Source organism: Cyprinus carpio, chromosome B24, assembly GCF_018340385.1.
Source record: "Cyprinus carpio isolate SPL01 chromosome B24, ASM1834038v1, whole genome shotgun sequence".
In the NCBI taxonomy this organism is placed as follows: domain Eukaryota; kingdom Metazoa; phylum Chordata; class Actinopteri; order Cypriniformes; family Cyprinidae; genus Cyprinus; species Cyprinus carpio.
Genome location: NC_056620.1, coordinates 16,276,205 through 16,303,320, shown reverse-complemented (window position 1 = coordinate 16,303,320; position 27,116 = coordinate 16,276,205). Strand labels below are relative to the sequence as shown.

The following is a 27,116-nucleotide window of genomic DNA, read 5'->3' as shown; positions in this document are numbered from 1 at the left end:
ACTCATGTGTTTTCTTCTGCTTCTTTCCATTTCTCTGAAAGATTATTCGCCCCCTTCCGTTACCTGCACAAACTAGTGGGTGTGAGTCAGATTTGTGAGTCAAAACGTGCATATTTGGACAGGGTGATTTGTTTGCAAACAACATTCAGGAAAATAGAAGGTTTATGTTGTTGATGTTCATTGTGAAAAATTTTGCACGGTTTGACATGGTCCGAACAGGTTGGGGTGCTTGAACCTCTTTGGTTTGGTGTTTCTTTTTTGGCTTGAAAGTGAAAAGACTTGCATCATCTCTTTGGTTTTCATCCACAGCGATCAGACCACTAATTCGGGTATGATTGATGCACGGTGAGAGGAGAATACTATTGATCTGTTTTTTAAATGAAGAGATCACTGATAAAAGTGTCGCATTTGACACTGAAGCCACGAGCGGTGATGTAGGAGCAGTTAAGCACTCTGTCAATCTGAACCGCTGTCATTATGCAATACTTTTAAAGGATTAGTTCATCCTGTCATCATTTACTCATCCCCATGTCATTCTGAACCTATATGACTATTTATTTTCTGTACGAAATGAGAGGAAATGGTAGAATTTTTATACTCTTTTCTGTACAATAAAAAAACACAAGCTGAATATAGAGACAAATAAGCATTGTAAAACTAGTCCAACACATTTTTATAGTTTTCTGGTTCATGAAAGAGTCTGTGTTTGTGATGCATTTCATTCTTTCTGTCCTGCAAAATGCTCGCTCTGCTCGGATGCGCTTTGCACTAGCGATGCATTCCTGTCACATATCACTCATGTGCACTTCAATAAGCCGACAAAAAGCTGGTTAATGCATTTAACAACTTGTATGCTATATTTCAAATCAGCTGTAGCCATATGATAGCTAACAGACAGAAATTCAAGTTATTTAATTCCAATTATGCCATCCCCTCCATAAAAAGCAATAATATTTCTTTAGAAGGCTTCAAATGTAGTGAGGGCTTGACAGTGTTTATTGTATGCTACTATTCAAAAGTTTGGGGTCGATAAGTTAAAAGAAAAAAAATCTTATGCATACCAATGCTGCACTTTAAAATTTGTAATATTGTAAAAATAGTATTACAGTTTTAAATAATTTTCTGTTTAAATAGGATTTGTATTCTTTTGATGGTAGAGCTGACCCTTTATGTGAAGAGTCACATGATCCTTCAGAAATCATTCTAATATGCTGATTTGGTGCTCCAGAAAAATTTCTTATTGTAAATGTTGAAAAAAGTTGTGTTGGTTAATATTTTTGTGAAAACCATGATACATTTAAAAAAAAAAAAAAAATTAAAATTTGAAGTTCAAAAGAACAGCTTTTAATTATATTTTTTGTCAATTTTAATCAATTAATGCATCCTTGCTGAAAAAAATACTAATTTCTTGAAGAAGAAAAAAAATCTTACTGACCCCAAATTAACTTCATAGTAAAATATTCTACCTGACAACTCCTGTGTTCCACTGAAGTCATGCAGGTTTGAGATGATGTGAAAATTAAAGTAAAAAGTGTGAAATGTTTTCATTCTGAATGAAATAACTTCTTAACATTTGAATAAAAATCTACTGCACATATAGAGAATTATTAGACAAATTAAAGAAGTGAAAGAGGAAGTGGTTGTGATTGTCGCTTTTAAGTTCTCGGAGAAAAGCCACAGTTTGCAGAAGTTTTTTGGCCTGACATTGAGCTCTCTGTGTGAGTGCAGTCAGTATACTGAGAAAACCAGAAGGAGGTGTGATTCTGAGGTGTCGCCCACTTGTGAAGTTGTATGGAGGGGTCATATCCTATCAGGTGCTAGATTAAGTTTCCCCTCAGTCTCACATGATGAGAATGTTGTGAGAGATTTTATCTCCTTTTTATGGAAAATGAGACAGATGTATCACAGCGAAAGATGAACTCTGCTAATCAAACGGGCACCCTTCATGTATACTTAGCATGTGTTAATAAGAGTGAAAGAGAAAAAGTGTGAAGAAGGGAGAAAAATGAAAAATCCTGTGAGACAGTGGAATTCGCTAATTTGTCAGCTGAATCAGGACATAAATGTACTGTCATTCCTTATTAATTGATTAAGTGTGCTTATTACCAAGAATTCTTCTGCTCATAACCATGTTTTTTTTTAGTGCAATCTCCGAGTTGTTATAGGATCTTGGTAGGGATGCACCGAAATGAAAATTCTTGGCTGAAACCGAACAAAATGAAACACTGGGCTGAAGGTCGAATACCGAACATGGTTTTACGAGTTTTTTTCCCCATGCATTTTTTTTTTCACCATTGCATAAATTAAATAGCCAAAATGTGCTTTTACTATTTTGTCTTGCTTTTCAAAGAGAAAAAATCAATTACAAAACAACAATTTCAAAATATTTAACACTAAACATTTTTAACATTCAGCTAATAAGTTAGTAAAATAATATTTTTTGTTTTTGAGGTCAGATTCTTTTATTGGGCATGTATTTTTTACTGTACAATTAAAAGCAGCCTTGCTGAAAAGAGACTTCTTTTAAAACATTAGAAAATATTGCAGATCCTAATTTGAACACTATGTGTGAATGTTATAATAACTGTATTAACAGAGCTGTTGTAATTATTATTATCATTATTATTGTCTTTTTATTTTACAGAACAACAGTAAAATTACAATATTTACATTTATGAATGTTGATAGAGTTCTATCTTTTTCTCAACTATTATGGTGGAAATGCGCAGGAAGACCTCACTGCTTCTTTTTGTTGACAACAACAGATTTATAAATAAGTCTCATTACGAATACGTCATGCGTATCACATTATCACATGCCTTGTGAAAATTCATAAAAAAAGTGACCGAGCAAATGACGAGCACAGATTTTCCTCACGCTTGGGACTTTGAACCCTGGTTAACAAGCAGATCAGCCGCAAGCTCGTGCAGCGCTGTCAGAATGCATGCAATGTGTGCGACTATTAGAAAACATGACGTTCTGCAGTTTATTTACAATGTGGGAAGATTTGCATAACACTGCCCAAATGTTCACGCAAAGAAAGAAGGCGTAACTTTTATTCTCTCTGTTGCCGCCGCTGCTATGTTGTGGAGTCACTGTGGGTTTCATTGTGAAAGCAAAACTACTTTGTTTGTTCTTCCAAAAGAGGACACAACTAGAAATCAGTGGTAAAGCTGTATTTCAACACTGTTCCAGAACAGTTCAGCCCAAATATTCAGATGTGTGCTAGACATTTTATGGAGGAAAAAAAAGTATTAAAATAAGATAAAACTTTATATATATTACCTTTATTAATCAATAAAGTCAATTACAATAATAAGACATTTGGGGATGTTACCAAGCAAATAAAATCATTATCAACAAAATTCATGGAATGCAGAGGAAACACAGAAGCTGCATCTGAAGTGTCATGTAGATGCATTTACACACTGTTTAATGCAAGGCATGAATGCTTAAACCTGCAGTTACAAATGCATAAATAATGTTTTGATATTTGAATCTTAAAACATTGAATACTGATATTTGAAATGATTTTAAAAAAAATGAAAAGCTACTGTAAAATGTGAAATTAAAGCCGCCAGTAGGTGGCAGCAAGTCACTGTTAATAAGTGAGTCATTGCGATTGAACTGAATCATTTAAACGGTTGATTCATTCAGGAACGAAACATTGTCATGTTTTTCAGAGATGCAAAACAGTGCTGTGGCTTTTTGGAATCATTTTTGTTGGCGAAATAGAGCAAAAAATAGGCAATATGGTGTATAAAACGTTTAGTCTCTTAATATTAACTTCTTGTTTATTGAATTGTTGTATAAAATCATTTTCACATTTGTGATTTTTGCGGAAAAAAAATAGCATTCAGTCTAGCTAGTGTTTAAGCACTCATAACTCCTCTTATAACCAATAATGCTATCCATACTTGGTATGATAAATGCATTTCTAACTTACATAGTACGTACATCTGCACTTTGTTGCTTATGATTAGGGAATTCGCGAGTTTCAGTCTGAGAAAAAAACTCTGGGGTTTTTGCTATGACTCCTGAATGCCTCTGATTGGCTACTGCATTCCTAAGCTTAACAGAGTCGTTTGTGATTGGTTATAATAAGCAACGAAGTAAAAATGCGTAAAAATAAAATATGATGTAACATAAGCAGATCTAAATTTAATACAGCGATCAAAACTTCATTTTAAGTATTAAAGTTTTATTGAAACCCCCCCAAGCCCCTCCTCAGTTCGAACACTGATCTGAATGAATTTGCAGCGCACCTGTATTTGACGTACCGTAAACTCTAGTGTGAAGGTGCATGACTCGCTGTCACTTTGTCTCACACACGCAAAGAGAGAGAGAGAGAGCGGGAGTCTTATATAGGGCCCTATGATTTCCGTGATTCGGAAAATGCGAACGGAATCATGGAATCCAGTCATAAAAACGGAATTCACAGTTTAACACGGAATGTCACGGAATTTGTCAAATTTTTGAATTAATCGAAAGTAGGTCATTACACTTAAATCAAATCATGATATGAACTAGTATCTGTAATGATTAAGCCACAAAAGTCGATTAAATATGAATCCTGCATGTTCTGCGTGACTCTGTTAATGAATGGCGCAGACGCGGGGTTTCATTTATTCATTTAACTTACACATATATTGAAGCGTGCATGACGCTCGCGGTGATTTCAGCGTCTGCCGTCTCACTAAATGAGGACGTAAACACATGAACAACATCTCCAGAACTGCTCTGAGAGAGCCTTCATTAGCATCTGACCATTTTTATTTGAAACTAGCATCATATCTCATACACAGAACTTTAAAGGTATTCACGGCAACCTGTCAAAATAAAAGTCCGGTTTGATTTGAAGTCTATTTTTCAGTAGAATGTACATAGCCTACTACTACTACTAAAATGAAACAATCATTATTTTTAAGGAATTATTAAAAAACATTTCTTCCATGTTTTAATTTTAATAGTAAATCCCCTTTGTTTGCCAAAAAAAAAAGTTTGTTTAATTTTCAGTAAGATAAATGAAATTAAAGATAAATTAAATTAAAGGGATACCCCACCCCAAAATGAAAATTTTGTTATTAATTACTTACCCCCATGTCGTTCCAAACCTGTAAAAGCTTCGTTCATCTTCGGAACACAATTCAAGATATTTTGGATGAAAACCTGGAGGCCTGAGTCCCATAGACTGCCAAATAAATAACAGTGTCAAGGTCCATAAAAGGTATGAAAGTCGTCATCAGAATACTCCATCTGCCATCAGACGTGCAATCTGTGAAGTGACGGGAACACTTTTTGTAAGTGAAGAAAACAAAAATAATGACTTTATTCAACATTATTCAAGAGTATCATATACCATATATTCATTTAAACATAATAATTGCCGCAGAAATGTACCTAGTTCAGGAAAATGTGTATATATACGTAAATGGTGGTTGAAATACAATGCTGCATGAACTCAACCAATCAGCATGCTCAGCGCCCAAGTCCCGTACCCAAAAGTTCCGGACCTTTGAAAAAGTACTACATCGCGAGCAGGGACTTTCTGAGGGGCATTTTTTTTTTTACCCGGAACTTTATTTAGATCCTGGTTCCTGTGGTGGAAACACACTGAGTACCAGCCCAAAGTCCCTAGCTCCTGGGTAAAGTTCCAGCGGTGGAAACCCGGCTTAAGAAAAACAACTGTCTAGTCCAAAACAATCCAGGAAGAAAATTAGAGTGGTGGTTTGCTTTCTTGCACTGAAATAAAAAGGCTTAAGTTCAACAATTTTCACTGATTAATTAAAGGAACAGCAAGTGATGGATTGAATTAAATGTGAAATTTTGAAGTAGAAATACTGAAATATATGTACAACTTCAGGATCAGGGTCCTCTGGATGGTTGCTTTAGTGTTGCTTTATGGTTGCTAGGGGGATCTGGGTGGTGCTTTGGGCATTGTGGATTTCTAGGGTGTTTCTGGGTGGTTGCTGGGGTGTATTGAATGTTCGCTTGGTGGTTGCTTAATGTCCAGCCCTCTTTTAATGCAAGTATTTCATGGCTTATCTTTTAATTGCAAGTCAGATCGTTTAGCAAAGTAATAGTGCACCTCAAACAAACAAACCATTGGAAGTATAATTCATATCCGTAACAAACTGAACAGGATGAATTACTCACCAAAGTTTAACGCTTCACAATAGTATGAGCAAGTGTGAGCAATAGTAATAGTCATGATTTCCTTGGCAAACATATCATCCAGACATTCCTTCTGTGCCGCCTCCTGATTACTAAGGCTTGAATAAACAGGTAGTCTGGTAGCAGGTAGCAAAATTGAGTTTTTATTTTACATAAAGGTACATATCTGTGTCTGTTGAAGACAGTGAAGAAAGCACAATCTGTGGTGTTTGTGCACCGGATCTGTGTGGGCTAATCAGTCCAATATATATATATATATATATATAAATATATATATATAATATAATAAATAAATAAAACTGAATATAAAACACACTTGCTCATTTACGTGTGGGTGTTTTTCAAAAGCACAAGCACCTGACATCTTTCAGAATTCTGGTATTATTTAAAACAGCAGGCATTCATTTATTATCATATGTATGTGGAGGCTGAGTAGTTTTTGAACCAAATTAAACATTTTGTTGATGACATTCTGGTGGCTTTGGTGAAGCTGCATTCAGGTCACAATCAGCCATGATTGGCTGAATGTTTAATGTGAAAGAAATAATAGAGGCAGGGAAATTACGAATCATGGTATTTATGTATTGCTGAATAGTTTTTCTGTTGACACCCATGACTTTTTTTTCCTGATTTGATATAAAATTGCATGCCTCTTCTTTTGAGTCGGACTGTTAATTTGAATTGCTTTTGTTTCCTTTTTAATGTGAAATCAGTCATTATTTATCTTGAGTAGAATGTAACATTTATAGTCATCTTATATCTATTCAGTTAACTAGTGGATTCGTAAAGTCATTTCAGATAGTTGTTTTGCTTTGTTTCACTCTCAGAGAAAGAACACTGAATACTGATGACGCATTTCTTTCATTTTTATTCCTTTAAGGCACTGATTATAAATGAATCCTGAAAAATCAGTGTGTCGAAGTTTCTGCAGAAATATTGAGCAACACAAATGTTTTCAACACTGATGATAAGAAATGTTTCTTGAGCACCAAATTAGCATATGGTATTAAAATGATTTTTAAAGGATCATGTGACACTGGAGACTGGAGTAATGATGCTGAAAATTCAGCTTTGTCATCACAGTTATTTTAAATACTAAGTACTAATATTTGACAGAATTGGTGTTCTTACTGTATTTTGATCAAATAAATGCAGCCCTGGTGAACATAAGACTGCTTTTTATTAAGATTACGTTTTTTTAAATTAAATTGAACATTAAAAATGTACTTTACCCTGTTGAATTAATGTCAATAAACTGGAGAGTTTACAATAACCAAGCAATGCAAAATACTACAGAAAATGTCATCAGAAGTTTCAGGCCTCCATCAGTACTGCATTAGTTATCTAAATCAGCAGCTCTACCCAAAGCTAATTTCACGGTGTCTGGAGCATCTTGGATGAATTGTGGGTATTTTCTTTAAAAGTAAGTTGCTTAAAAGATCAAATGTGCTGGTCCGTAGCAAAACCCTTTTCGTTTTGGAGTCGCTCTTGTTAAACAGATGTCTTCTGCTTCACTCTGTAGGGCTGGAGCAGCGTGACTCCGCATCTCTGCTGGAGTTTGTGTAGCTCATCTTAACATGGTGCTTTTGTACTGTTATTGTGATCCTGAAAAAAGGGACTCACGTTCACTTTACTCAGCCTCCGGATCTGTCTATTTGGGTCAGATTTAAAAGAGAGATGATTGCTGAGTGGTCTTATTTTTATTAACAGGGATCTTTGAACTCTCGGACTCTTGCATTGCTGCAAGGCGGTTTAATTTGTCCAAGGGTCGTAGGTTATGACCTCGCTGACCTGCAGGAACAGATGAGCATTTGAGAAGTATTGATCATTATATATGACTAGATGCAGGTGGGCCAAACACTGGAGTTATGGATTATAGAAAAATTAATATTATAGAGTAGGGATGTTGTTAAATAAATAATGTTGTTGATTGGTTTTTGAGAAAATGAACCTGTTGGAGCTTTGTTGGAGAAGTCCTGCATACGTCACCAGGGAGAGGTCTGTAGTCAAAAAATCAAGCATGTGCATGAATGAATTGTTCGCAATAAGATCTAGGCTATAACATGCATTTAGAAAATATATACATGGTGAATTTTCATTTCAAGAAATTCATGAGTTTGATTTGCTCTGAGTCCCTGCAGAAAATCCCACTCAGCCCTTTCTCTGGTGGGGCGCCATTTTGGGAGATCCAGAAAGCCATTAAAAATGTGCCCTGTATTAAAAGAAATAGGTTCTGGGTCAGGATGTGCTGCGTTGGGACCGCTCCTCTCCCACTCACATGACACTGCTTTTGAGAGAAATCTGTTATGAAGGAGAAAGATAGAAATGTGGGCACTTTTATGAAAACTTGTGAGTTTTCTTTTCAGGCACCTTTAAAGATTTTAGGAAAGCTTCACGATGTCAACAAACCCCCTTAAAGGGATAGTTCACAAACACACACACACACACACACACACACACACACACACACACACACACACACACACACACACACACACACACAGCCAAACCAGCTTTACTTTCTTTTATGAAACACAAAAGAAGATGTTTTGAAGAATGTTCATGCTGTAAACCAATCAGAGTGTAAAACAGTGAGATGTTGTTGAGGCAGGTGAAAAGCGTTTGGTTAATGGGGAATATTGACCTATTCTGCATCTAGTTGCTGAGCCCCGCCTTGATATAATGATTGACAGGTTGGTAGTTGCATTTTCAAATTCACAATGACTAGTCTACACTGTTCGCAGGGTATTTCATGAAAATGCAATTGAAACGTCTTAAGTGTAAGTGTCAATCATTTAAGAAAAATAAAAGACATTTAAATCTCCATTTAAATCTAAATCTCCAAATGCATCTCCACACACGAAATTTATATTGCGTTTTGATTGAGTTATCGTGTGTATATATATTTAAGATAATTTCATTTCCGATTAATGGCATTTAAATGATAAATTCACAACAGTTTTTGCTTAGAGACATATCTAATCAGTGTGGGTAATACAATTTCATTTTAATTTTGCAACTTATAAAGCATTAAAATATGTTTTTAATTTACATAATAAAACCAGTGTAGAAAATGGCAAATGTAAATTATAAAATTTAATTTTTATTTTAATTTTGCACTAAATGTTGCACATATGTATGGGAGAAATGTAAATTTTAATACAGAAATACATTGCCGTTTTACATATTGCATTGTTATTTTGCATATTACATTTCAAAATGAATTTTGGTACCCTTATGCTTCCATAGTAATGCACCCTATAATTCTTAAGGTGTAAACTAATTGTAACCACAGTTAATACATTATAACACTTATAAATTCATTGTTACACTATGCATTATACTATGCATTATACTATGCAAAGTTATAATCATTTGATAATGATATACAATTTATTTTAATTCACATTATGAATAATTATAATGCATTTGACCCTTTAATAACCCTTTATAATGCACTATATATATGAAGGCTTAAGTAAACTTATTTCAGCTAGATGTCAAGACATATTCATTTACTTTAACTTGCTTAAATAATAACCAAAACTAAATAACCTAAAACAAATAAATACATAATTTCTAAACACTACAGACAAAATGACAAAAACACGACAGAAGTACTAAAGCTATAAATGACACTAAAATAACACTGGCGATCCTCAGTCGTTCAGGCAACCCACCGATTTGATTTTGGAAGCATGTCGTTTTGCACATCTCTAACTCAAAACATCTTAGCCACCACATACCAACTCCCTGGCAACCAACCACAACACCCTAGCATTGTAGCACTAATGTTTTCCAGCAAAGCACCTAGAAATCTATGTCCACATTATAAGTGAAGGCTTTGCATGTTCTTCTCACCCATAAATTATGCGATAAACACAGAGTTTACGGTTAAATAAGGAAGCTTCCACAATGAGGCTCTAAATAAAACACCAACTTCCTGCATTCCATAAGTGACTGCAGGGCATGTGGTCTTTTGAAGGCTGTTCTCTGAATGGAAGATGAGTGAAGAGATTCTGGCCCCTCCAAAGCTCTCTCAGAGACTGAGCTGAGAGGGTCACACTAGGTCACATGTCTCAGGAACAAGAGGAGCTGTCTGTAGAAGAGTGTGAAAATCACAAACCTCCTCCGCCTTCCAGGCCTGTTGCTAGGCTACAGAGAGGAAGTGGTGTGATGTGCTTTTTTTTTTTTTTTTTTTCACTGGCACCCTGTGTCTACAGTTAAGCGGTCCAAACACACCAGGCTTGCAGTGACAAATGACTTCCTGATCCTGATTGTACAATAATAACTGTTCCGTTTTCACAACTTCTACAAGGACATATATATGGCTGTCCTCGCTGTTGTTTGGCATCCCTACCCTCCAGCAGATACCGTCTTAGTTCTCACAACTGGAGTGTTGAGTATAGCCAATAGCAGCCGTGATGATGAAACCACACAGCAATGTCTTCCTCACAGCAGTTACAATGCATTACTACTGCAAGCTCTCCGATAGCCATTTACAGTCATTTCAAATATAATGGGAACAGACCTCAGTATGCATTTCAGCCGCCAGTCTAGATTAGAAGGGTTCTGTGACCGCATGGTGTGCTTATCTGTTTGGATTCTAAAAGCATTCATTCACACATAGGTTACAAAAAAATCTGCTGACGACTCTGGAAAAGCCAATCTTTTTATTATATTTTTTTATAAGCATAAAGCATCCTATGACTTTGTGTTATGTAGTTTTGTTCACAACCATATTTACTATTTTTGCAGTATAGTTTATGCGTACCATACTAAGTACACTATGCATATATTTTCTGTGTGAAACACCAAGTTTTCCTATTGTAAATGGGCAATATACAGCAGAGTACACTTGATGGGGTACTGTTTCCTATGATGAATAGCACTCAGCTTGATCATTCATTTCCATTTTTAATATCTCTTTCTTTATTCATTACTTTAATTAAAGGGGTCATATGATGCGGTTTAAGGAGCACCAATTCCGAGTATGGGTTACCATACTTGGCAAATGTTACGACCTTGTTTTTTATTTTTTTTATTGTTTCTCCTCTATGCCCCGCCTTCTGAAATGCGACGATTTTTACAAGGCTCATCTCTCTGAAAAGCAAGGTGTGCTGTGATTTGCCAGCTATCCAGTTTGCTGTGATTGGCCGAATGCCTCAAGCGTGTCACAGAAATGTTATGCCTCTTAACATATTGTGATGCCTTGTCCGGCCGGAGCAACTAGACAAAAACATAAAACCCATTATAAAGGTAATATAAACATGATTGATAGTCATGTTTATTTTTGGAAGGCAAAAACCAAGTAGTTTCGCTTTCTCAACGAAACAGCGTCACACACTTAGGCCTTGAGTGAGCAGAGGCCGGAGGCCTAGAGTACGCCGAGGATTAGAGTGAACCGAGGCCAGCTTGAGTGAGCTGAGGCGGGTGGCTTGAGAACGGTGCGGCAGGCGGATTCTACAACGGAGCGTACCTTGGGCTTGCAGCAACCACATGTGACGACCCCGGGCTGGACTCTGCTTCGTCCACGGTGAAAGCCGACTGGGCAATCCACAGTGCAGAGTTGATGTATTTCCTCAGCGACCAGCACGGATCAGCTCCAGTCATGACGAAGTGGATATCATCCTCTTTTGGAAGGCCAAACAAATTAGTTACGCTTTCACAGTGAAACACACAGCGTCTATATGACATGGCAGCGGCGGCAACAACAATACTACAATGAGAATAAAAGGTACGCCGCCTTTCTGTGTGTGAACATCTGGGTGGCGTTATGCAAATCTTTCCACATACTGACGAAGAGATGTGGGGGCGTTAGAACGAGATGTTTCAGGGGGGCGTGGAGGAGTCTCAACTTTTATAAAGAATATCTCTTTGGATTTGAGACTTTAGTCTTTGCACTTTTACAGATCTTCTTTATTCACCAAGAGCTTGTAAAACTCCAAAGAGAAAGGAAAATTTTAAATTGCATCATATGACCCCTTTAATAAGATCTTACCAGAAAAAAGTTTTAGAATGTTTATCATGTACATATTTAAAACACCTTTTAATTTTATCCTTTTTCTATTATTTGTATTTTGTTTATTTATTTTTAAGATTTATTTTTGGCATTTTTGACTTTATTATTGAGACAGGAAGCGAAGACTATATTATTGAGACTTATTATTGGGACTATATCATTTTTGAGACAGGAAGCGAAGCATGAGAGAGAGGGTGGGTGGGTGAGTCGGGGTTTCGAACTCGGGACGACTCGTATCGCAATGGCAAGACATGTCGGCACTCTGCCCAAAACTATTTTATTTCAAAACAACATTTTATTTTAATTTTATTTTCATTTTCATTTCATTAAACTGTACAATTGTTAGAAAACTGTTGCCATGAGAATGGTATCAGCTGCTGGCATGGCATTAAAATCTTAACTACCTACCTACTTAAGTAAAATTTACTTGACTAGACCGTCAAAATTTAAGACATTTTTATATAAAAATTGGGTAAGCTTCGCTGTGTTTAAATGTGTTATATAAATAACATGTACTTGCTTGCTTAAATGCAAAATTGCAGTTATTTAAAAAATAAATATGGTTATTTTGATAAATACAGCCAAGTTTATCATGAAATGTAATGAGGTCATGTGACGATAGTTTGAAATACTTTCTGTTGCATTTTGCTGACCGTTTTGCATATTGTTTCTAAAAGTACTGCTCAATGTACTGCATATACACGCAGTATGTTAATATTCCATTCTGAGCACAGTTATATTTATCATTAATACTGCACAGGCGGCACATTTGCATCTTATGGCAATTGAGGACAGTCTTATCGTACATGTCAATGCTCCAGAACTTTTCAGTTAATCTCTTTCAAGATGGCAGATGGGTTTTCCAGTTAGCAGTCGGCCCTGTGAATCTCCTCCTCAGGAGAGATGTGGAGCTGTAGGGCGCAGATCCATCACACATGCACCCATTCACCATGTCCACACATCTGATTCATTAATATGCCAGCATAATTTATTACGATTAGTCAGATGTATTGTTATGATGATTGGCTAATGTGTTCTGTCACAGATGTCTTCAAATAAGCCAACATTTTTGTCTAGCCAGCATGTTTTCCAGTTCAAAAGCTTCAAAACTACTAAGCCATATCGAAAGCAACCGCTCAGAACAGCCTAGGAAATCCAATCAGACCACTTTAGAAACTGCATAGCAATCACCTAAAACACACAGCATGGGAAGAAACACTTAAAAAATATAACAATTAATGTGGATTTTTATTTATTTTTTTATCTTTGGCTTCCCAAACAAGATTTATGAGGGAACTGCAGGGTGTTTGCGAGTTGATGAATAGCTAATAATAAACTAAATTGAATGTAACATTAAAATAAACAATGGGGATGCATAATTAGTCAAAATAAAACTGAAATTCACGTATGCAGCTTGTAATGCCTTGTTTTCAGAGAGGCTCCATCGCTTAACATGTATTTGGAAACACAATATGTGCAATGTTCACTTTCTTAACTTTCACGTTTGCATAATTTCCTACATTTTTGTGGACAGAACTTTACAGCATTTCATTTTTGTTAAATTATTGAAATATTAACTTAAAAATCTTGGGTTACTTTAAGTAAATATTTTCCATCCAAAGGGTTTAGCTGACAAAAAAGGTTTAGGAACCTCTGTCTTTAATCAGGATGGCTGATATATAAAGCAGATGTAAATGATAATTAAAGATAGGAAATAAAACATATTTTATTATAAATTCATATTTATTTGACCTAATATTTAGTAACTGAGGAAAAAATAGAACTTGAAAAAATAAAATAAACATTAATACTACAAAGTCTCGCTTCCAACACTTATCAGATGATGCCAATAATAAAAGACAAATATTGGTATTTTGGTTTATATATAATTGGTTGACCACTAGTAAAAAATAGTTATTAGATGCTCAAAATAGTTACTGAATGCTCAAGAAATATGAGCCCTATTTGAACTCAGTGCACGTCACGCTATGGTTCCTACGTGTCTCTGTGTTTATTAAAATATGTTAAAAGTTCCCTACTCAGTGATTTTCTCATTGACTATGTTGATTTTATATAGCCCTGTGGTTTGTCTAGGTTTCTCCACTCGTTAATACTTTGCAGTAGCGGTTGAAGTTGTTAATGAGCACTGGTATGACGCTCTTTCCTCATGTCGTCCTCTTTCTTTCCCCCCTTTTTTTCGCTCTTCCCCTCCTTCTCTTGCTGAAACATCTCCTCTGCTCAGAATCAAAGCGGTGGGAGTGTGTTGGGTGAGGAGATGAAGTGTGCATAATTCATTCTGAAGAGCACACACTGGGTGATTCTGGCGTTCAGATGAATGCACTTCTGCTCAGATCTGCTGCCGTATCTCCCGCTATTGTCCCAAAACATGGGACCTGCTGAGCGCGCAGATGATCTGCGTCCGCAGTGTCTGTTTCTCTCGTTTCTGGTTCTGAAATAAAATTGAGCTTGGGGGAAGTGAGGAACTTAACAGGTAAACATGAGGGAATTGGGGCAGACCTGGGACAGCGATTTCCATTTCCACATTCCTTCGGTTGCATAACGCTTTTGGAGATTCGTCCAGTCCAAACAGAGTTGTCATCTGGTGGCATTGTAACATACACACATTCACAAACACGAAATGGTACAGCCAAGAGCCCGAGATCATTCACACAGGTTTTTGGGTCTGTTTCAATCATTCTAGGAAGCGTGTGTGTGTGTGTGTTTTTTTTCTACACTGTTACATAATGATGCTGTGTGCCAGAGGCTTATATCCACCTATTCTTCTGCCTCAGATAGAGCTCATGTTCAATAATGACAGTATGATGTTTGTATGACACCCGTGAATGATATATCCTCTCTCTTATCTTTCTCTCTACAGGGACGTCATGTTAAGACCGGCCAGCTCGCTGCAATCAAGGTCATGGATGTCACAGGGGTAAGAGCGCAAGTAGCCACCTCGGTTTCCTGTTTCTCTCCATGTCGGTTTTACTTTGACACATTCACTCTTCACTTGTTGCATGATGTTGCTTGATGTCATGCTTTACCTAATATAAATTGCCCGTAGGTGTGAATGTGTGTGTGTGTGTATTTGTGTGTGAGACCTGAGATGGACTGGCCATCCATTCAGGGTGTCCCCCAACTGTGGACCAAAATGCTGGGATAGGCTCCATTCCTCCCATGATCTTGCAGAGGATGAAGCGGAATGGAAGATGGATGGATGAAACAAAGTACTAGGGCTATAACCGCCATAGACTTTGAAGGGCCACAACTAGGACACACATCACTCCCTCAATATTCAGATTATTAGTTAACTTTTCTTGTGAATTTCCATGACTGATTCCTGGACAATGCATCAAGCATTTTGGAATATTTGAATTATGATTTTTTTTTTTTACTAAAACCTAAATGTTAACACATTAATGATATTAATAAAATATTAACATATTAATGATATTAATACACTGTTTTTCAAAAATCATGGGGACATTAAGATTTTTATTAATATTTTTGAAAGTCTCAAATGCTCATTAAGTCTGCATTTATTTAAACATACATTAGACATTGTTCGTATTAGTAATGTTATTAGTGATGTAAAATATTATTAAAATTTAAAATAAGAGTTTTTTGTTTCTATCATATATTATAAAACTTTATTTATTCCTGTGACGGCAAAGCTGAATTTTCGGCTATGCTGATTTGGAGATTAAGAAACATTTCTTGATGTTATCAGTGTAGTCGATAATATGTAGTTTTTGAAGGAAACGTAAAAAAAAAAAAAAATTCAGGTTTGTTTGATGTACAGAAAGATTAAATTACCACAATTTATAGGAATGCCTTATAATGCCTTTAAGGTCACTTTTCCATCCTTGCTGAATAAAAATATTATTTTTGTAAAAAAAAAAAAATCTTACTGACGCCTAATTTTTGTACGATAGTGTATATTAAAATTAATAGTAATTTTGTTTTTGTAACACTTTAGTATAGAGATCAATTCTCACTATTAACTAATTGCTTATTAGCATGACTTTTAATAACATATTGGCTGCATATTAGTACTTATAAAGCACATATTCTACATGACCATATTCTACATCCCTGAACCTACCCAATACTTAGCTTAACAGCTCCCTTAATAAATATTAATAAGCAGCAAATTAGTAGTTAATTTAGGAAAAAGTCATAGTTAATGATTTATTAATAGTGAGAATTGGACCTTAAAATAAAGTGTGACCTTATTTTTTTTATTTACTTAAAAAAAAGTATGTATTACCCATTTTAATGTAAAAGTGACAAAAATGCCTGGTATTCTGATTTTATGTTAAAATACTTTTATCATTATAAAAAAAGGAAAAGTTATATTCATGCCATTTTATAGGTTGGTTCTTTTTCACTGGGACTGTCAAACCATTGCTTTGTTTTTTGCTTGTTGTAATCAGCCTGACACAGCAACAGTCTCAACCAGTGGCATTATTTTAGGGTGGGGTTATCTGTTTGGCTGACCAATGACAGATAGATGGAGTGTTTAAGGATACCTGTTTGAAAACAACAATTTTACTCCAAATTTTGTTGTTGCTAGTAGCAAACAGTGATATAACATTGAAATAAATTACTAAGTATAATAAATTAAATATTTATACTGTTTAAGTACAGTAGTAAATCACAGTGTAGAATAGTTTCCTGACAATGACTCACTCACAGACAAAGAAACATGGTATTTTCCTGCTCTCGAAGTCTCAAGTGTTGTCTGTTTTATTTGACAGGATGAGGAGGAGGAGATCAAAGCTGAGATCAACATGCTAAAAAAATACTCCCACCATCGAAACATCGCCACCTACTATGGTGCCTTCATCAAGAAGAACCCACCTGGCATGGATGACCAGCTCTGGGTCAGTCTAAATTAGTTGTAAGCAGAAAGAATTAGGGTATTTTAGTGTGTAAATGTTTCATTATTAATGTGTGTAATACAATACAGTGTTAGGGAGCTAAAAGTAGTGATGTTTCTAACTTTTTTGAGTAGTTTGCTAGTAGTTTTCATAATGTTACATACTATATATTATTGCAGATTTGCAGCCGCATCAAACTAAAGTTTGACTATAATGTAACTATTTAATAATTTGCTGACTGTTTTACTTTAATTATTCAAGGTCTTTCTTATATTTAATGAGGAAGAATATTTGGGTGTGACAAATCTAACCTGTGGAGCTTAAGTGACATAATCAGAAAAGTTAAAGATTAGACAATCAATCAATTTTTTTCTTTGGAATAAGACACTAATACACAGTAATACCGGGAATACGCTTAAACATAAGAAGCTACAGCCTCAAAAATAGCTTTCACATCACTGGTAATGTAACACTTTCCAACAGAAATGCAATGTTCACACTTTGCATAGAACTGCCTAGGCCTTGTTGTTTTTATCTCTATGCATTGAATGCAAACTGCCAGCCTCATTTCCTCTGTGGTGAGCTTTGTCGCTTTCTTTGCCCAGCAACAGAAAGATAAGTGACATGCTGAAGACATTTACTAGCACTGGAGCATGTGGCCAGCACAACCACCCTCCATTGGGCGTCTTTGTAAGAAGGATTTCCCTTAGAGGAAAAACAATGTTGCCAACTCAGCAGTCGTGACTTTGGAGAGTCCCAGAGGCCAAACATATTTTGACCCATCTGAGGGCCAGCTCAAGAGAGCATTCAAAACCAATCAGTGTTTCAGAAAAACCATCATATTATGCTCATAAATTACATTTATTGACTTTTATTGTGCCCCTGGGGCCCTTAATGAGAATATGGCTCTATTTATATGAGTGTCTTGGGAGATAAGGTAAAGCCAAAAAAGTTAAAACACAACAGAGTTATAGTAAGGACCAATGGAATGCAAACTTCCAAACCCAATGTTAAGGCAAAGGTTGGGCTATAGGAAAAAAACTGCACGGCACTTTTGAGTCAAATCGGAGAATTATTAGACGGAGGCTTTTCTCTGGAAACAACTATGAAATTCCCTTTTTTCAAACCACTAATACTTTTTTATTGCAACCTTCTATATTGTCATTTCAGCTTCTTCAAAGTGGGAAAATGAAGTTGCCCTGGGACAAGTTGTCATTCATAGATCTAGTTTCAGCTGAAAAGTGTGAATTTGCATGTATGTGTGAGTGTTGAATGTTGCATTTAATTAAAATACTGGTTCTGCCACTTTAAATTGTAAGCTGCTGTAGCTAAAAAATAGAACATTTGTAGACATATGGACCTTTTTTTAATTTTTTTATTTTTTTACTAATTTTGCTTAATGTTAAAAAATTAAATTTTTCTTTGAGAAATTAAATAATATTATTTTATTATTTTATTATATAAAATAACGTTTTCTATTTTAATGCACTATATGCACAATATAATTTATTCTTGTGATCAAATCTGAATTTTCATCAGCCATTACTCCAGTCTTCAGTGTCACATGATGCTGCTTTGTCTTCAGTGTTTCACAATATAATTTTTTTTCTGTATTTTTGATCAAATAAATTCTGCCCTGATGAGAATAAATAAAGAGTTGATTATTAGCCAGCATTTCAACATCGGGTCCCGTTCACACATGAACTCTCAATGGAAATAATGCAACCAAACTGTTTGTGTGACAGCGCCAATGTAGATCTCCACTGAATGAGATTTTTCCTCATTCATGTGGCTTCTTGGGTTTTCTCCTAATTTTGTTGAGGTGTTGTGTCTGTAGCTGGTGATGGAGTTTTGTGGTGCTGGTTCAGTGACAGACCTGATAAAGAACACCAAAGGAAACACTCTGAAGGAGGAGTGGACGGCCTACATCTGCAGAGAGATCCTCAGGGTGAGTGTGTGTGTGTGTAGTATGGGCCACTAGAAGACATTATTAGTTTCCAGAAGTGTTCATTTTGAAGAGTGTTTCCTCATTTGGAGTTTTTCATTTGTTTTGCATTTTCTTGTTGTGTTTTTGATTCTTGTTTTGGTTTTTTTAGTGTATGTAAGGTTTTTATCCGTGATATCAAAGGTCAAAACGTTTTGCTCACGGAAAATGCGGAAGTCAAACTAGGTGAGTTCACACCCCTGACAAATGCAATGTACATTCTGTAGAAGAAGCTTCTGTAAATGTGTATGAATCAGTGTTGAGGTTTAACTAAACATTACAACGATGATAATTTAACTATGTGTTTGGTAGTGTCTAATATCTAGAAACAGGCTTTTTTCCAGTAAGTAGCAGTATATTGTGACAAAATATATCATTACTCTTTCTATCTCAAGTTTTTAAATAGAAAAAATATCGTAACTCTTTGTTCATTTTTGAGCAAGATGCTAACGGTCTAATCAGATTCAATGATCTATGCTCAACTGTTTAACTCTAGGGGAGTTGGAAAATGAGCTTATTTTCAAAAATAGTGGAGTGTTCCTTTAAGACTTAAATGACTGTGTTTATGAGGATACTTGCTAAATCTGGCATTTTCATTCATATAAGTATGTGTATTTAGCCGTTCAAGGCCAATTAAGCAACAAAAATACTTACAGGCTCTATGAGCAGTGGATTCCTGTGCGCAGCCTGCATGCAAAACACAGACAGCGCACACATGTAGTGCTGTTGTTTGCATTTAAACGGCTTAAAATCAATCCTTTTTAAATCATATTGCATAATGTGTACAGAGATGCATTTTCATGACTACGGCACTTTACCGCGATAAAGACGATAGTGCAGAATCTACCGGTTGACAAATTTCTATTGGTTAATTTGTTTACCGGTGAATTGCCCACCCCTATACAGATCCGATTAAATAAATCTGTTTGTGCAGGAAGGTTTAATTTCCAAGAACCTGTTCAAAAACATATTAATCAAAAACTCATTCATTTGTCCTTAATTTGCCACAAGCTATTCACAAGCTCATTGACATATGAAATTATTAGCTTGACTCTGATTCTGCATGATTTAGCTAATATTACATTTTTGGAGTGAGATAATAATGAAAATTAGTTACAAAAAACACACTACTGTTCAGGAATATAGGATCAGTAAGATTTTTTTTTTCAATGTTTTTGAAAGAAGTCTCTTATGCTTGCCAAGCCTGCATTTATTTGATCAGAAAAACAGTCAAAAGTTAACTATTATTGCCATTTAAAATAACTGTTGTCTACTTAAATATATTTCAAAATGTCATTTATTTCTGTTTGATACAATTAGATTTTTAGCAGCCATTAGTACAGTGTTCAGTGTCAAATGAATATGCTGATCTGATGCTCAAGTAACAGTTAATTGAATGTGTCCTTGCTGTATTAAAGATTTAATTTCAAAAAAAAAAAAAAGAAAAGAAAAGGTTCTTACCATAAACTTATATGGAGGTGTATAAATTCGATCTTGATGTCACCTCATTTAAGGATCCTCATTGTTTGTACTTTTTACAAATATTATATGAATTAGCTATGTTTTATTCATAATTTGGTAGATAATCACTTTTTCAGTGAATCATTTTAATTGCAAGAATCCAGTGTGTCTGTGTGTGTTTTATATGGGTTGATTCTGTCTGTCTTGAGGAACCTGTGACTCTCCTCTGGAGTTATTAGGGCTTGTCATCGAGTTGTTTGAGTTTGGGAGACAGTTCAGGCTGGTTGCTATGACAACACTGCCTGCGGTGACAAGGGAAGAGTGGCACAGAGGCAGATGGCAGCATGCACTTCATCAAAGACCTCTCCTCTCGTTACTGCACACAGACACATTAAGGCCAAATCTTCCCTGTGTGTGTTTTCAACAGTTGATTTTGGTGTGAGTGCACAGTTGGACCGTACCGTGGGTAGGAGGAACACTTTTATTGGCACTCCATATTGGATGGCTCCAGAGGTCATCGCCTGTGATGAGAACCCAGACGCCACATATGACTTCAAGGTACTTCAAGCAAATCTTAATTACACTCTTACAACACTTGATTGCTTTTGTGTGAGGGTCTTATTTGGCTTCAGGCAGAGATCCTAACGGCACTGTTTTGTTACAGAGTGATCTGTGGTCGCTGGGAATTACGGCTATTGAGATGGCAGAAGGAGCCCCTCGTAAGTCCAGCACAATGCAGTATGATGTGAAATGTATTTTATATGAACACGGTGATTGCTAAACACAAACACCTGTCTGTTGTCTCAGCGCTGTGCGATATGCATCCTATGCGAGCACTTTTCCTCATACCCAGAAACCCAGCGCCTCGTCTCAAGTCCAAGAAGTGGTGAGTCAAACCTCTCAGTGTATTGAATTTGCACTAATCTACAACTGATTCAGAATGGGGGAAACTAATCAGTTTGTTGTTCTCTGTAGGTCTAAAAAGTTCCAGTCGTTCATTGAGAGCTGTTTAGTGAAGAATCACAACCAGAGACCCAGTACTGAACAGCTCATGAAACATCCCTTCATCAAAGACCTTCCCAACGAGAGACAGGTCCGAATCCAGCTCAAAGACCACATTGACCGGACCAAAAAGAAGAGAGGAGAGAGGGGTGAGTTTTTTTAGTTTATGCTGTTTTCTGTTGATGCGTAAACAAAACTTCACCAAACATTAATTGTAGCGTGCCTGCCATCTAATTAATCTTAATAAACTTTACTTTTGGGCGGTTATTCTATCAACATTTTATTTATTTATTTTATTTATTATTATTATTTTATTATGTATTTTTTATTCTTTATTTTATTTATTTTCAGAATAAATAAATACATTAATAAATTAAATTATTGAATATTATTTTTAGTAAGAGTACTATTTCGTAACTTTAAAAACAAATGACTTAAAAATATTTTTCATGCAAATTTTTATCAATGGTTTTCATGTTGCTGTCACAGCATTCCTTAAAGAAAATCTAAAAAAAAGTAATGTATTGTTTTTTATTTTTTTTATTATGTATTTTTTACCTTTTTAATGTATTTGATTTTATTCATTGCCTAAATTATTTATTTATTGTTTATTTGTTTATTTATTGTTTTGATTGATAGCAATGATAACAATAATGATAATAATAATTATTGAAAACACAATATTAAATAAATATTTTAATAAAGATAATAATTGTAACAGTGTATTTGTTGATGAACCAGAATTTGCCATGAGATTTTTTTTAAATTAGAAAAGGGTGAATATTGGTGAAAAAATAGAAATAACAGGGAAAATTATTATTTTATGTATTTTATTTTTATTTTTGAATTTTATTTATTTTATTTATTATCACAATAATTAAATACAATTATTCATTGAATATTGTTTTTAGTTGACTAATATTTAATAACTTTCAAAAAAATATTTTTCTTGCAAATTTTTATCAGTTGTTGTTATTTTGTCACAGCAGTCCTTATCTAAATCTGTCTTTAATCTAAAAACCTACATCTTCCAATGCTGTGTGTTTTCAGATGAGACAGAATATGAGTACAGTGGAAGTGAAGAGGAGGAGGAAGAGCGAGACATAGGAGAGCCAAGGTACATAGACCTTTTTCCACTCACACACACATGCATTTGGGTATAGTGGAGACCTGATTGACTTAAAGATGATTTAACATCTTCCTTACAGCTCTATCATAAACATCCCTGGGGAATCGACCCTGAGGCGGGACTTCCTGCGTCTACAGTTGGCCAATAAGGAGCGCTCCGAAGCCCTGAGGAGACAACAGCTAGAACAGCAACAGAATGAGGAACACAAGCGCCAACTACTGGCAGAGAGGCAGAAGCGCATCGAGGAGCAGAAGGAGCAAAGGAGGAGACTCGAGGAGGTAAGAGGAGATGGACGAGAAACAGTTTAAAGACTGTGGATTTGCAGCCATGTTTCTGAAATCTTCTGCACTACAGTGGTGTATTAATATCTTTAAAGCTTAATTTTTTATCTAAATATAATTATATAATATTTACAATATTGTATTGATTTATGTTGTTTAACTTTTATTATATTTAGTATTTGTTATATTATTTAAAACACATTTTATTTTAATGTATTTTATATTTATATTATATTTAAAAAAACATTTTATTTTAATACGTTCTAAGCTAAATATTTAATCTAATATTTAATTTAATCTATTTATAATATTGTATTAATTTACATGCTTTTATATATAAGTATTATATTTTGTATTGTATTATTTAAAGCACATTTTATTTCAATATGTTTAAAGCTAAATATTTAATCTGAATGTAATATTTTTTTATATTGTATTTAATTTATATATTGGTCATAATTAATTATAATATATTTTGTATGTATATAATATTATTTAAATAACTTTTTATTTAACTTTTTATTTTATTTTATTTTTTTATTTTATTTTATTTTATTTTATTTTATTTTATTTTATTTTATTTTATTTTATTTTATTTTATTTTACTTGTTTCAGCTTTTTTTAAACTCGTTCTCAACTGATTTTGGTTTAGGACCTAGATTTTACATTAAATATAAAGTTATGACCCAACAAATTAACAACAACAACATTAGATGTATGGATAAAAAAAAGTATTTACCATATTATTAAGTAACAGATGAATTTGAGCCAAAATCTTACACAACCTCTGACATCAACAACAAAAGAGATGGGAAGCATTTTCTTCTGCTTTCATGCATGATTATATGCTTAGTTGCATTTTATTGTTTGCCTTTAGCATTGTTTTTCCTTGCAACCCTACCAGAACAAACAGACAATATGCTTTGCTATTATTCCGGTCACACTCAGTCACACACTTCCTGTACTCTATTTTGTGTGTGTAATGGCTCATGAGATGACTGCGGTTTTTAAAGTCCCTGGGAGACACTGAGCTATGATCAGTCCACAGGAAGGTTGCCCAACATCTTGGGAATTCTTCAAACGGGAGACAAAGAAAGACGACGGTCAATGAGCCGGTGGAGATATTCCTGAGCTATGTGATGTAGGGTTTTCTCAGTAGGGGAGGGAGCAGAATACCTGTGGGGATGAATCAGGCAGCCCAGCTGGGCGTCAACCTCTCATTCAGCACATCTGTCTCCCGCTGGTCCACTGTCAGGCCGCCTCTTTTCAGCACAGCTCCTGTCAGCAGCCCCTGCTGGGGAAAGGCCTTTCAGCATGGCTACCGAAATGCAATGTTTTTTAAACACACCTAGTGGTAAAGGAAGGAACTGCATGATCCATTGTGAAGCTGGGCTGATAGTTGGGCTCAGCACTGAGATTTATTTGTAAGAATGGGAGGTTCATTAATGAGCACATGTGTTTGTAACCTCACAGCAACAGCGACGGGAGAGAGAGCTCCGGAAACAGCAGGAGAGAGAGCAGAGGAGGCGCTATGAGGAGATGGAGCAGCTCCGGAGAGAGGAGGAGAGGAGGCATGCTGAGAGGGAGCAGGTACATATGTACACACAAACGCACATCCACTATCATACATGGCTAATTCTGGTTTTTGGTCACTTTTATTGATATAGTAGAAAGAGGGCAAGAAGTGATGGAGAGGGTTATTTCAGTAAATAATTGTTCAAGCTATTAAATATTGGTCTGTCACTACAAACTAACCCATTATTCACTGTGCAAAAAGAGTGCAAGAAATGACAACTGAACACATATGAACAGGAAGGGAAGAAATGAAGTGACGTGGCAGCTTCACACGCTCACACTCCACGCTAACAGACTCCCACTGATTCACCACTACAGAGATGGAGACAAGATGTACTTTCTGTTAATACATGGCACATATATTTAGAGATTGTTCACTGTATTTTTTTTTTTTTTATTTCGTCGTCGTACCAGTTATTTCAGTATTCTTGTTCAATAACTGATTTATTATATTTAATTTTTTATTTTATTTTATAGTATTTTGTATTTTATGTAATACTTTGTTACTTTATGATATATATATATATATAGAGAGAGAGAGAGAGATAGATAGATAGATAGATAGATAGATAGATAGATAGAATGAGATTTTACATTAAATATCTAGTTATGACATAATACAGAACCAAAGTTGTTTATCAAAAAAGTCTGTAAATACGATTAAATTAATTATTAATTAATATTTATTATGAACATGCAACATTTATTTGCAAATGTGTGAAATAATTCGAATGTGAATATTTTAATACAAATAATCATTATAACAGTATCTTTGTTGATGAACAGGAATTTACAAAAGGGTGAATATTGGTGAAAACCAAAATGGAAAAAACTGTGAAAATGTTTTTTGAGCAGTCTCTCCATGTAAACTTAAATGCAAACATTATCGCTAGGAATATGGCAGGACATATGAACACTTTCTAAAGCAGATGTGTATGAAGTGAGCGTGTATGCATGCGCTCAGTTGTAAATCCTCTGTTAATCATGTGTAATGCGCCGTACACTTTGTTCTCAACTGTAACGGTCCTCTCAGATATGCATATCAGACTCGCACATGCCACAATCCCTTCTTTAAAGCATTCTATTCAGTCTGTGACTCACTTCCTCCAGAGAGGGAAATGTTCTGCTGGATGGTATGCATATTTAAAGCACCCACCCACCCTTTCAAATGCGGTTGGGCCGCACGAGTCCTGCTCAATAGTGAATGAGGACGTCTCACGGGCCGTGCGTGAGAGTCTGTGCAGAGACAAATAAGAATGACTGAGCCGGTTCACCACTTCCCACTCATGCCAAAAGTTAGGTGATGTTAGCCATTTAGCTATTCTGAAATTTAATTTGAATTAGACACACCCCTTTCCACAACCCCCACCCCTTTAAAGTTACTGTTGAAACGGCTGTAATCAGAGAGCAGCAGGAGCAGCAACAGCTGCAAATAAAGCTGATCTCACTCTTAGCTTGCTAACCATATGGTCTGCCCCATAAATTTGCAAGACTTTTGAGCTGCTTTTGTCTGTAATTCATTTTGCTTATATGATAGATATATGCTAAGTGTCATTCCATAAAAATGCTTTCAGCGCCTTTAATGCCAAAAAGCACTGCATTTTCTTTGCTGTTATAAAGCATTTCATTGTTTTGTTGCTAATGAAAATGTCCTCTACATATAATCCAGATGAAGTTCCCTTGCCTTGTTTTCAGTTTGAAGACAAATCTTGTTTAATCCTTTCATAAAGAGTGAGACAGCCTTTCAAAATTTGAATACATCTTGCAAATGTGGCTACCTTTTCTCTTCAGATACCTTTTTGTAAAGTCTTTCTGCTTTTGTTTTCTGTACACTGTACACTCCAATAACCCTGTTTTTCTCTATAATTGCACACATTTTTCTAAGCAGTCCCCAAAGCTCCCCAAGGCTGCATTCATTTGATCAAAAATACTGTAAAACAGTGATAATTTGATATATTACTGCAATTTATTATAACTGTTTTCTATTTGAATACACTTTAAAATATAATTTATTTATGTGAGAGCAAAACAGAATTTTCAGCATCATTACTCCAATCTTTAGTGTCACATGATATTTCAGAAATCATTCTAATATGCTGAGTTGTTGCTCAAGAAACATTTATTATTATCATCAGCACTGAAAATAGTTCGTATTAAAATAAGAGGGATCATACAAAAATGCATGTTATTGCTTTAGTACTGACCTGAATAAGATATTTCACATAAAAGATGTTTACATACAGTCCACAAGAAAAGATAATAGTTGAAGTTATAAATATTACCCGGTCAAAAGTTTACATCCCCTTGATTTTTAGTACTGTGTTCTTACCTGAATGATCCACAGCTGTGTTTTATTTTATGGGTTTTTTTTTTTTTGTTTTGTTTAGTGATAGTTGTTCAGGTCTTACAAAATCTTTGGTTTTCCAGCATTTTTGTGTATTTTAACCCTTTCCAACAATGACTGTAGGACAACTGAGGGACTCGTATGCAACTATTACAGAAGGTTCAAACGCTCACTGATGCTCCAGAAGGAAAAACCATGCGTTAATTGACCTCAACTGTGTCTATTTTAAATATCATTTAAAAATAAAAATGGTAACTTGCT

The 27,116-nt window shown here is 35.2% G+C and overlaps 1 protein-coding gene across 1 annotated transcript in view; it reads left to right on the top strand.

The window, feature by feature from the left end:
- The window catches only part of LOC109079599 (TRAF2 and NCK-interacting protein kinase-like), a 63,569-nt gene that overhangs the window by 12,547 nt on the left and 23,906 nt on the right, over nucleotides 1-27,116 (top strand). The window contains exons 3-13 of the mRNA XM_042752535.1: nucleotides 15,075-15,131; nucleotides 16,957-17,082; nucleotides 18,917-19,041; nucleotides 19,176-19,249; nucleotides 20,952-21,082; nucleotides 21,189-21,243; nucleotides 21,332-21,410; nucleotides 21,500-21,675; nucleotides 22,577-22,643; nucleotides 22,735-22,933; nucleotides 24,410-24,526. Coding sequence (XP_042608469.1) covers nucleotides 15,075-15,131; nucleotides 16,957-17,082; nucleotides 18,917-19,041; nucleotides 19,176-19,249; nucleotides 20,952-21,082; nucleotides 21,189-21,243; nucleotides 21,332-21,410; nucleotides 21,500-21,675; nucleotides 22,577-22,643; nucleotides 22,735-22,933; nucleotides 24,410-24,526 — 1,206 coding nt within the window. The remainder of the gene's footprint in view (nucleotides 1-15,074; nucleotides 15,132-16,956; nucleotides 17,083-18,916; nucleotides 19,042-19,175; nucleotides 19,250-20,951; nucleotides 21,083-21,188; nucleotides 21,244-21,331; nucleotides 21,411-21,499; nucleotides 21,676-22,576; nucleotides 22,644-22,734; nucleotides 22,934-24,409; nucleotides 24,527-27,116) is intronic.